Genomic DNA, 13,355 nt, shown 5'->3' with positions numbered 1-13,355 from the left:
ATTAAAATTAATTCCTTATTGACTTTTAATTGTTTATGGAAAAGATAAGTTAAACATCTTTGGTTATTATAGTTCATTATTGACGTTTTGAGCACTCCAACAATAGATAATGCAATAACTATTCATTAAAGTAATATTTGATCACCGGTATAAACAATATTGAAGAAAGACAAAATATATCCTACTAGAACGGCTAAATTTTACTTTAAACACAACTATTCAGGTAGTTAGTTTGAAAATACGACGTTATAATACTTAGCTATTTAAACATCCTTAAACTTGTATTCATATATATAAGTTTTTCACTTAACGTGAGATTTAAATAATTAAATCGTACGCGCTTAGTTTAGATATGATTAATTTATTATATGGGTTATATCGAAATTTTACTATTAGTTATTTATTTGGTTTAACGGTTTCAACCATTTACTTTTCAAAATAAGAGTACTGTATAAAGAGTGTACCAAACTATAGATAAATTCCATGAGCACATTAACAGTGCATATAAGTATATACATCGTAATAACAGTAATCTAATATACCATAGAATAAATACGTCATATAGGAATAAAAGTAACATACTTACAATACGAATACAATAACAATGGACACAGTGCAGCAATTGTAGAAATATCCATAGCTTTAAAACGAAACATGAAATATAATTCTGACATAAAAGTACTTACAAAACCTCCACTGTCCACGAATGATACAAAATTCCCTAGAAATAATCAAAGAGGAAAATAACTGCACCGAAGAAGACAGAGTCAAATTGTTGAAAACCTGTATGTGATAAAGAAACCGTAATGATCTAAATTTGTCAAGTTAATTATATATTGGTCAGTGAACCTCTACCCTATCACGATAATGTTTCCTTCCTCACTATCAGATATGAATTACTGGTATTGGTAATTTCGGTACAGCATAGGTTGACTGAAGAAGGTCATAGTGAGATAAGGCCGTTATAGATATTTGAATGTATGACCTATTTTGCAGCGGAATGTACACATAATGAGTACTGGTAAACTACCTAATTTAGTGCACTGATCGGCATATAATCAATACTGGCTAGTTTTTACTCATAACACCTAGAGCGACTCAAGCAACTTCTAAAATTTGGTTAGTCGTGTTATTATATTTATAAATATGTATACACAATCATCTGAGACTCTAAGGGTGATCTCCTAATCAACTGATACTGAATACTCAAACTACCTGTAAGAAATCTTCGCTATATCCGACAAGACCATATTCCGTGCCCAGTGATCGTATGCATCGAATAGACATCGTTATTAACATCAACGTTGTACTTTGAGCACAGACACAACCTGAACAACTGGTTTATTTCTTATTCGGCCATATTTTGGAGTCCAATTTACGTAACGTTGACCACCTTAGAACCAATAACAAAGGTCATTGATTCTTTTTTGTATATCATACCGGATTTGCAGGGTTTATCACAAGTAACATACAACTACTTCCTTGTAACATACACAATACTAACAGGAAGGTATACTCGTATAGACGCCATCAACTATTTGTATGCGGCATCCAAACTCTCAGTAACCACCGTGTCTCCTATCAAAGTTTTGTATTTATTCAATTTCCGATACAATGCACCATACTAATTCCGACTTACTCTTGTAATTCTTATTCCTGTTGGGAAATAATTAATTCCAGCTTGGATGAACATAAACTAAATTTTTACTTTAATTAAAAGAAACAAATTCTAAACATGTGTTTAAAACTGAAATATTATATATTTTTATTTATTTTTTTTTTAATTACCTGTTCGTCATCACCAAAAGTAACGTGTGTAGAAAACCACCTAGTCTGCCATCGGCTATCAGAAGTGCGAACGTGGCTATCCAATGTCACAATTTCCCTAACATCACTTCACGAATCAGATGAGAAATCAGAAAGAAACAGAAATAAAACAAAATCGCTAAGATTTCAGAGCAACCATTGTTATTTTTTTTAAGTACAAATGAATGTCACCCTCCAGACTGGGCTACAAATAAGTCGATATTCTCTTGGTACGTGTTTAAATTATTAATGTTCAGTTATTGTTTAGGACTAAGGGATATGTCCAACCACCTAGGGTACAGGAACAATAGCTTCACATAATCCACATAATCAATTCGTGTTTACGTTCGAATTAACTACCTCGAAATAAGAGAACTTTCAGTGAAAGGAAGACAAAATTTGCTTGTCTAGTGCTAAACCAGTTTCCAAGTATCTACGTCGTGATTCTGTAAGCTAACAATTACTGCACCATATCAGATGCTGCTTGTGCTATGTCAGACTGTCCAGTCTATACAAGAGGGGACGACCTATATGTTTTAACCCCAGGTAGAGAAAAGTATCTCTTGATTAAACTGTATTCCAGGAACATGATCGAGTATCGAGATAATTAGTCATTGATGCTGGTTCTATCTACGAAGTTTAATGTTGGAATAGGTTATATCACTGTACATGCTACTAGTGTTGCGTGGAGGAAATAGCAGGGTACTTCTAAGAAATAGTCCGACGTTCAGTATGTGGGATAGTTTAATTACCAGAAATGTGAGTATGTGTGTATATTTCGTTCAGCAACCTAATCCCGTTTGACCTGCCCATACTCGTGAATTAAGCATGAACCGAAATTGTAGGCGCAAGGATCAATCTTATCACTGCCGCCCTTTATTTTGTATCTCTTTCTCTCACTTGTTTCAGAATTTACTATTTTTCTAAATAACAGAAAAATTAAAATATGTTATACCAAAGTCTCAAATTTTATAGTTTTTTTATCATATTTATCGTACAATACTTGTATTCACGATATAATTCTTGAATAAATATAAATCATTACCAATATCACAGTAAACCATCTAAATGTAGGAGATTGATTTAGCAATTCTTAAAAATTCTACCATTAGCATTCTTTCTAAAATAGAACATTGTGATACAATATTTTGAAATCAAAAACGATTATGAACACTTTAAAATGTGACGATATTTTCAAGATTATTTTACAGAATTTGTCCACAGTAAAAACGGGATTCTATGTATAAAAATCTTAGAATAATTAGAATCAAGGATTTCTATTAATAGAGTTGTATTGCAATAGAACCAAGTTACTATAAAGTAATCGTAAGTTGTATTTGATACTGCATTTTATGCCTCGTTGATACACCGCGTAAGTTAATTTTGGGCTAAACATTCTTTCAAAACAAGTATATGCGGAACTTCACAATAAGCCCAAGGCTCTAGACAGGGAGACTGAATCATGCCACTTATCTGTTGCGGGGTGTGGTGGACAGAAGTGCTCGCAGCAATTGAGAGTTTCGATCATTTGCCGAAAATCAAAGTTCAGTTCGAGGTTTGGGGTAGTAATGGTTGTCCGAATACTACTCCTCTGGGATTTAGTAAACTTTTAGCGTTGTTTGTATAACGTAAACTGGGAGTATATTTAAGTGAATAGCTCGTAGCATTGCTGAGTGACCATGATAATTCATACTTTATTTTTAAAACTGTATTTGCCACACGTATGGCATCATACTACTGTAGCTACAAGCAATTTTAAAATAATACATACCTCGTATGTAACACACAAGAATATTTCTTCTATATTGTCATTTAATAAGATTTAGTGCACGTTTCCATATGCCCTTGTCTCATAAAAAAACTAGTAAGCTTTTAATAGTAATCGAGTATGAGTGTTTGCCCGTTGTTCGCATCAAACAAAAAACCATAGACAATTATATAAAACTGAAAATCGTGGTAAAAATTCATTTTGTAAATAGAGACCAGATGATAAAAAAGAACCAGTAAGAATATAAAAGACAAATAAACTATACTCTTATGTTTGTCTCACAACACTAGAAACAAAACAACTAAAGGAATATGTATTACAAGTTTCTTTTGTCTATAATATAATGTAAAGTTATGCAAAATGAGTTTTGAACTAGGATTTATAGTATTTGTTCGTGTTACTTGAAATATCACATGGTAAACAAGAATGAAGAACGTTACAAAAAGAAAATAAACAATGGCTATGGGTTTTTATTTGAATTCCATATTTTCATTTGTTTGAATGTATCAAGTGAAACAAAGAACTGTGTACTTACTATAACAATCACAATATCTGTAATTTATATATTCCCATATTCAGAAACATGAAGTAATACGAAAAGAATAACCATAGAACCAACAAAGCATAAGTAGATAAGACTAACTCAAGCATCATAACTGTAAAATTCCCTATTTTTCCTTTACAAAATTCCCTAAAGTATTCCCGATTACAAAAGCACGTTATTCCAAATTAAACTTTACATAGCTTTGCTAAAGCCGTTGGCTTATAAATAGAATATTTAACATTATAATTCCATGTATTTATTATTCTTTATTTTTTTAAATATGTGTACAGTCATATATCATGTAGATTATATAAAATATCATATTTTGTTCCATACACTTCGTTGTGCAGGAACAGCTTTTGGCTCAGGACCTCTTCCACCGAATTTCTAAGCCCAATTTGATTACACTATGACGTCCAAATTGTTGATTACAAAATTCTTTAGTCTCCAAGGGTACTCTTGAACTACTATATGTCGGCTTTTGTTCTATAGACTGTTAAAGTCAATTCTGTTTAGCCATTCGACTGCGTTCAGAGTAATTGTGAATAAAATATTCCCAATATTGACACTCCGCCCTTTTGGACGCAATAAAGAATTTAAGTCCATCACTTATTTCAACGTTACTGCGATTTTGTGCAAATTTCTGTATGGGCGAATAATGAAAATCTCCAAAAAGTGGTAAGGAAAATAAAGTTGGTAACACTTTTCAAGAAGCTGAATATCAAATTAGCATTAACACTGCAGCGACCTTGACCATAAAAAATTTTACAAATATTATTTATGCTCAAGCAGGGTATGGAACAATTAGTTTTTATTAGAAATTAATAAATTATAATTGTTTATGAACCCCACAAGTGTGCTAAGTTATTCCGTCGCAAAGCTCTTTATCTTGTATTTATGTTTAGAGTTTTAATACAATATAATGTTTATGATTACAATACGGTTAATATTTATTGATAAGTGGGTAAATCAAATATAAACTGTAATTTTGCTTCTTGCTATAATGCAGGACATACCCGTCCTACCAAGATAACGTTGGGTGAAGTAGATGTTTCGTTTTTGAGGAGTCGGAAAACCGTTCTCGTTAGTGTTCAGTTCGGCATTGCCGTCAGTACAGCTAAGACCGAGCAAGAACCATGTCTGTTGTGGAACGGATTACCAAAAGGTTTTTAACCACCAATTAATATGTTAAACCGCCTAAAATTGTAACTCGTTTGCGGACACAGTTTAGGGCATTAAGCGGTCTCAGAATCGTGTGTTTACGTGGACGAGAGAATTAAAGCGTGAACGAGAACGTGTTGAAAACGAAAGTCATGATCGATGTCCAAGAACAAGCATTAGATATGACAATATGCGTGCTTACTAAAGTTTATTGAACGTGATCGCTGGTTAATAATAATAATAATAATCTTTATTGCGTCAACAAATATTACATTGCATGCATGCGTCAAGTACATTCATAATAATATATACAGTTCCATTGCAGTTATTGCTATTTAATTGTATAACAGAACTGGGAGTTTAATTTTATTCTTGATTTCAATAGTTTTCAATAATTTTCATCCCAGCAACTCAACATGAACTCTTCAACGGAGTAAAAACGCCTTTGACACCAGGAGGTGTTTTAATCGAGATTTGAATAGTTTAGAATAAATGAGATGTTTTATTCCCTCAGGCAGCTTGTTTATCAGTTTCACACCAACTTGGGACGGCAAGTGTTCAAATGCACTCGTTCTATGTTGTACAATCCGAAAGTTGTCCCTGCCTCTTGTCTCGTATTGGTGGACGTCACTGCCTTGGATCAACTCGCATTTAAGTCGACAGTATAGAACGACGTCGAGAATATAGAGACAGGGTAAAGTTAAATATCCAAGCTCTCTGAAGGAATTTTTGCACGACTCTCTGAAATTCAATTTGTAAATAATTCTTATAGCTTTCTTTTGAGCTCTAAATACTCTTTCGAATTTGTATTTAGAACAGCTGCCCGACAGTCTCAAACCGTAAGACAAATATGGATGTATCAGGCCAAAGTAGGCAGTTTTTAATACATCAATAGAACAGAATTTTGCAAGGTTACGCAAAACATAAATGCCAGAAGCAACCTTGGAGCAGATGCTGTCAATGTGAAAGTCCCATGTCAGTCCTCGATCAAGGTACATTCCAAGGAACTTAACGGATTCGGCCTCTTCCAAGAGAACATCGTCCATCATTACCGCGGGACGATACTCCTGTTCTTGTCGATGCCGAAGGCAAAAATTTATTGAGTTTGATTTTGATCTGTTTGTTTTCAGATTGAGTCTTGAGAAATTTTCGATGCATGAATTTAAATCGATAAATGATTTCACTTCAAGATCAGTTTTATATTTCGATTTAATACAGAGAGTCGTGTCATCAGCACATTGAATCACCTTTCCATTCTGGATTGATGTATTCAACTTGTTGACATAAATAAGGAAGAGAATTGGCCCTAATATTGATCCCTGAGGGACACCATAGGGCATTTTGACCCTATTAGACAGAGCATTCGCAATCCGTACGCATTGTTCTCTATCTTTAAGATACGACGAGAGCCAATCGTACGGCAAACCCCTAATACCACTAGTCCATAACTGGTGCAGCAGTGTCGCATGATGCACACAGTCAAAGGCTTTGGAGAGGTCGAGAAATATGCTCATAACACGTTCTCTTCTCTCCAGGCCATCGACAACATTATGAATAAGTTCAGTTACGGCATCGATGGTCGATTTGTCTTTCCTAAACCCGAACTGTTCCGGACAGAGAATTTCGAAGCGGTCATGGAATTTTTTCAAGCTGATTGAGGAAAGCTTTTTCAAAAACTTTGCTAAGAACTGGGAGGATAGAAATTGGACGATAGTTGCTTGAGGTGCAAGGATCATCTTTTTTGTAAACTGGAATCACAGTGGATATCTTCAGTACGGACGGAAAGACACCCTGTGCAAACGAGAGATTGATTAATTTTGTGAGTGGTGTCAAAATATGCTTAAAGCACTTTTTGATTAACCACATAGACATTCCATTAATGTCACAAGACCTCTTAGGTTTGAGATCCTGCATGATACGGGCCACCTCTACCTCACTCACAGGACGAAGGAACATGGACGAGGCCGATCTAGTCAATAACCCCCCGCAGTGTATATTCTGATTCAAAGAACTGTCTGTTCCAGCAACAGTTGAAAAGAAATCATTAAACGCAATTGCCACTTTTAATGGATCATCAATAATTTTATTATTAATTTTAAGTTTCGGTATTGAAAATGTTGAAGTATTTTGTTGCTTTGTGTTTGGTTTAATTATATTCCAGGCGCTTTTTGAAAGATTAACCGTGGAAGAAATTTCATCATGGAAGTGTTCAATCCATAATCACTGATCGAGGGGTTCCGAGGTTGTTGACTGAAAAGCAAAAACAGTTAAGGTCGGAGATCACTGGAAGGCTTCTGGATCAGAAATAAGGGGAGGCGTTTTAAGGCCCATCGTTATATGTGATGAGACATGAGAACATCATTACACCCCCGAGTCAAAAATTGCAAGTAAGGGGTGGTGGAAAAAGGATTGAAGACCTGTGAAAGCCAAAACTCGTCTCTCTACTGGAAAATTCCTTGCAACGAGTTTTTGGAGTATTTGGGAATTTTATTGGTCGATTTTCTACATAGCTAAAGTTCAATGAATGTGACTTACTATCAGTTGTTACGGTTGACGAAATCCGCTTATCGAAATAAAAGATGCCCATCAGAGTTATCATTCTGCAGGCCTCACACCGCGCCTGTGACAGCGGATACACTGGAAGAAATGGGCTGGAAAACCCATTCTCCTTATTGCCCTGAATTTTCTCCTGTGAACAATTTTTGGCAAGGCCTATAAAGGAATCACTGGGAGGAAAACGATTTGAGAGCAATGAAGAAATCGAATAGCACTTGCCTTACAACTTTCTATGACTGAAACTTCCAAATCGGTGGCAAATGCGTGTAAATCACACCGTAGATTAAATAGACAAATATTTAAACCATAATAAGTCTGTTAGGTTATTAAATAAAATTAAAACATATAAATTACGGTTCCTAGTAATTAGTTCTTAATTTATTTGTTAGTAATTTACAATTCAAACCTTGGGAGGGAAAAATTGTAATGTTGTAACCATACTTTAATTAGTAAAATATAATAAAAATATATTTTCTTCCATAGATATAAATAGACGGCACTCAAACCATTAAATACGCTAAACCATTATCATTGTTAGTATTTTAATAGAAACTAATTGCGCAGCTGAAAGTTAATATTATTAATTTCATAATTTATTGTGATTACATTTTTAAGAACTCTTTCCTTTAAAAAACTTATGTTAAATACATAGTATAAAGTACTTCTGTTTTTACAATACAGATACTATTGGGCAGTTGGAGTAAGACAGTGGTCTTTTATTTCTAACGCCTTTTCTCATGTTTGTACAAATTTGGACAACTATATTCACCACGAACGTATTTACGGCTTATTCGAGCTGCGTATTTCGGTAATATAATAATATATAATAATAGTATAATAATAATAACAATAATGTCGTTTTTCATAGCGTATTTATAGTATACTAATATTATTACTGTATAACTATATAGGGTTCTTTAATTATATAAGTTGCTGCGTATCAGTAAATGTAACAAAATATTTACACTTGTCTTTCAACTACTTTTGTATTTCTCAATAAAAGGGGCTTCATCTACAGTGTTTTTACAATTTTAATTCATTTTAAATTTTACTAGATTATCAAATTCTGGTAAATTTGACAATGTTAACAGTTGTATTGTTTTAGGTTAGTTCTAGCACTTCTAATATCTCCTCGTTCCTAACATATTAGAAAACATAAATAAAAATATTAATATTCATGATTTATAAATGTATTGATAATAACCTCAATTCAGCCAGTCACTGAATAAAACTATGTAGTACGAGTAGTTAGAGAGTCTCTCACCTGTTGTTATACATTTCACGTAATCTGATCTCTTATTTCGGTCCAAAAAGTCTCTTTTTCTTATAGACATTTATATCAATACTTTGCTACATCACTAATCACTCTTTTTCAGGAATGCCCGGGAACCACGGACTTCCGACAGGAACAGTGTTCGCGGTACAGCGGCAAAGAGTTCCTGGGCCGAGCGTACGACTGGGAGCCTTTCATGGACGGTTAGTATTCTGATTTTTACCGCATTTAACTTCTTCATCCACGCTCAGTACTTTATAGAATAAATTATTATAGTATGTTGAAAATTTAATTTTCATTTTATGTGAAATCGATTTTGGGACCATCTGAGCAGAAAAAGCACGAATATGTATGTGCGTCGTCAATACACTCATGTTTGCGTGTCCGTGAGTCCACACTTCCGTGCATTGGCCATGAATAAACAAACGGACCAAAGTCCTTGGTAGTAATTAACTTTAATTAAAAGTCAGAAATAATTGTTTTATCTTTTTTAATTTTCTGCATCCGTATTTTGTTTTTATTCAAATGAATTTATGCCTTCTAACAACTTTTATAAAAACACATTTTAACTTTTTTAATTACAACTTAACTATTTATAAACATTAAATTTTCGTGATTCAAACCTGTAGAATAATGAATACTTTTTATAAGTTTTATAATGCAACTAACCACTTGATGCAAACTTGTAGCAACTTTGATGAATTGCAACTTACAGATGACTAATTGACCCGGTCACGCCTCGCTGAGACCTGGTTATTATGCGATTAATATTATGTAAAAATTATACATTACTAAGTATTGAATTAAATGCAAGTAGAATAAATAATCAGTAACTAATATAAAATTTCATTTTTTCTTACATATTTATGAATTACATTTTTAGAAAGGTTAATTCTTACTCCAAAACTGCATAACTATTCATTCAACTACAATTAAGCGTTATTTGTGCAAAAAATATTTTTGTATTTAATCTGTCTTATTCTAAAATAATAAAATTATACCGTTTTTCAAGACGTGATCATGCAAATATAGATTTTCTGAATCTAAGGAAAAAATAAACATTATCTGGCCTTGGGATTTGTTAATTCAAATTGCGAATTCTAATCAAAATGGGAATTGAAGCCTTTTGAATGGTATCGCTAGCAGTTATCTCCACCTTCTCAATTTCTAAGGCTTTGCACGTGTATGAGTACTTCTGGTACTAGTTAATTATATTTAAGTCGCCAATGTTGAGTTTACCTTGTTGCTACGATTAAGACAATCTGTCAAAAGTGTAAATTTATGGCCATTGTAACTGACCCTAGTCTTTGCATTTTCTGATTGTTTTATAGTTAATTTGGCCTGGTTTCCCGATCAAGGATATATATACACATGTATATTATATATATATATATATATATATATATATATATATATATATATATATATGTGTGTGTGTGTATGTATATATATGTATATGTATATTAGTACACAGAAGTCTACTTCTGTTAAAAGACAACTAAGATGGTTTTGACAGACTTTAAGAAAATAGTAATAGTTAGTTAGGTATCTAACTTTTACTATAAAAAAGTACTTTTTGTGTTTGGTTTAAATAAGCAAAATTCATTAATTATTTCTTAAAATATATACAGACTTTGTAGTTTCTCAGTAAACCATTTAAATGTTGCATGCGATTTGCAGGAAATTAAAGAGTGTATTAACAAGGAAAAGTTCAAAACGTATTCTGGGAAAACAGTTCAGTTTACTTCCTCATGGGCTTAACATCAACTTTTCTGAGAACTACTATAATACGCAATATTTTAATCGGCAAGGTTCAATATATTTCTGATGTTTTTCACTGTGCACTGTTAAGTCATAATAGACTCTCGCCTGTTAGTGTTTGACTATAAATAAAAACGATACGTTGAGAGTGCTTATTGGTCATTTTAGTCACTTGGAAGTCTTAGCTTCTAGGAGATGCCAACATATATAACTCCGAAGTCATCCGACCACTAGGTATTTCTTCCCTCTTCGAGCTTGTGACCCCGCCTATGCGATGTCTAAATGACGTTTTGGCTCAAACCAATGTGTAGGGTACTTTTGGAAAATAACTCTATGGCTCTTAGCCCTGTCACCTTACACTACAAAACTAACCTTGATTACCATTTATTCCGTATAATATACTTAATCATCCTTAATCAACCTCTCTTTAAATAAATAATACGATTCACTAGAATACGGCCATAATTGTAATGAATGCGTGTTCTTGTCATTGACTCAACACGGACTTATTCTCAGTAAAACAATTGTTCTTTAAAATGGAACTTCTATTAATTTTGGTGCAAAATCAATTCGTAAACCGTACAGGATATCTTTACAGAGGAATTTCAAAACTCCAGTATATTAAAGCAATGAAAGCCACTGAATATATATAAAACCGAATGAAAATAGAGCGCCTGAAAGTTATCACCAACATTTTCAGGTCAACCATATAGGAATGCGGTTTAATTAGGAAAACGTTGATTTCGTGACTCCTATTTTAGAGGAAGAATAGGGGTTACTTGCAAAAAAGTGTTTGCTTTATATATTAAAAATCCTATGCTATTTATTACACAGCAATAAAATCCCAATTAAAATTATTTAAATTTGTTTGTTTATGTTTTGAGTGTTTTATCCTTGTCGAATCAAAGTAGTTATTTTTCTACTGAAACTTTGCTGAATTATTTATTGTTTTTCTTACTAATAAACTTTAAATACGTATCTTAAAATAAAATAAAAATTTCTTTCTATTACATATTATTATACTATTATTAAATAAATAGTAAATATTGATATAAATAATAGGAACACTGCGATCATGTTTAAGGGCACAGCTAAAATTGTTTCAGTATTTAACCTTTCTATTGCAATAGCATTTGAAAATGGTTTAGAGCGAGATGTTTCAATTTAATTACGTCTCACCGACAGCTGGCCAGAGCGCGCCGTGCTCCCCAATATGGCGCCACCCCGCCTAGCGCAGCTCAGTACTAAAGAACATTCAGTTAGAATGATTGCACGCAATCCAATTGGCTAGACTTTGGAGTATTCGTTTACTTTGTTCAAAGGCTACAGAAACTAATTGCTTTGTGACGTTCACAACTGTTTTCTCTTAATTAAAACAGACTAAACCGATTTAGGTTGCGTTATATTTAAAGCGTTTACAGAACATCGAGCCGTTGGGAGGTATTTATTTATATTTATAAATCAATTTTTTTACAGCTTTCAATAAGATAATACAGTAATATGAACTTGTAAATGTTCTTACTGTCACGGCAGGTTTTATTCGCTGAGTATGTGGCAGCATAATCTTTCATTTTAATTATCAACTCGTAATGTATTCCACCACCTGTACTAAACTAACAGGTTATTACAAACTTCTAAATGTTAACAACTGAGCCACTCTGTTGATGGTGTCTCTGTGGACAAAGGAATCACGAGGAAATGTATTCATGAAGCCCCCTCAATTTCCCAGCAGTTTTACACAGTCATTACGCTAAAGTCATTAACTCATGAGCCTAAATAATGTCTTCATATCGAATGAATCAGAATTAGAATATGAATTAGAATATGCCTCTTAATAGTTCCTATAAAATTACTATTCACTAGAATGTTCTTTTAAAGTTTTACTTTACAATAATATACTTTTATAAGTCCACTCTAGTGTAAATTAGTGGAGTCAAGCTGCAAAGTTTTTATTTTCAATGCTTTCATGGTTGGCAGAACTGTTATATTTCTTATTGTTGTTTTATCGTAGATCTTCCACAATGCCATCTTATTTCTGTGTTCACTATCGTAGTTTTTATTGTTTTTGCTCATTAGAGTCAATCTGGTAAGAGTTTTATCTTTGTGTTACCCTTGGATGTCATGCTAATAAATATACACATTATTGTTAGATTGCATGAAAACACTATCCTAAATTAGGAAGATTGCTGGTAGTATGTTGCGAGTCAAAGTACTTCTAATCAAAATTGAGAAGTTGAAGAAAATTTCAGGCTCATTTTCACCACAGGGTTATAAAATGTGCTAGGATGAGATCATCTATAGCCAGGTACGATTTTTTTAGCAAACTTAATTAAACCAAGAGTTTTATTGACTTTCAAAAAGATTTTGCAGCCATAGGAACTCAAATTCGTGGTTCTGCAATCCGTCATTGCTTATTGGAAGAGGGTCAACCAGCTCGCTACCAACTACTGACTGAAGTCGTGATGAAAAACGTCTCAACTGGGCAA

At 33.2% G+C, this 13,355-nt stretch overlaps 1 protein-coding gene across 1 annotated transcript in view; it reads left to right on the top strand.

Moving 5' to 3' along the window:
* Positions 1-13,355, top strand: part of LOC124354655 (thrombospondin type-1 domain-containing protein 4-like) — a 533,801-nt gene that overhangs the window by 287,051 nt on the left and 233,395 nt on the right. Inside the window, exon 4 of the mRNA XM_046805280.1 lies at positions 9,212-9,311. Coding sequence (XP_046661236.1) covers positions 9,212-9,311 — 100 coding nt within the window. The remainder of the gene's footprint in view (positions 1-9,211; positions 9,312-13,355) is intronic.

The sequence above is a fragment of the Homalodisca vitripennis genome, chromosome 2 (genome assembly GCF_021130785.1).
Source record: "Homalodisca vitripennis isolate AUS2020 chromosome 2, UT_GWSS_2.1, whole genome shotgun sequence".
In the NCBI taxonomy this organism is placed as follows: Eukaryota; Metazoa; Arthropoda; class Insecta; order Hemiptera; family Cicadellidae; genus Homalodisca; species Homalodisca vitripennis.
The sequence above is the reverse complement of the archived record's forward strand: the minus strand, read 5'-3'. Positions and strand labels throughout refer to the sequence as shown.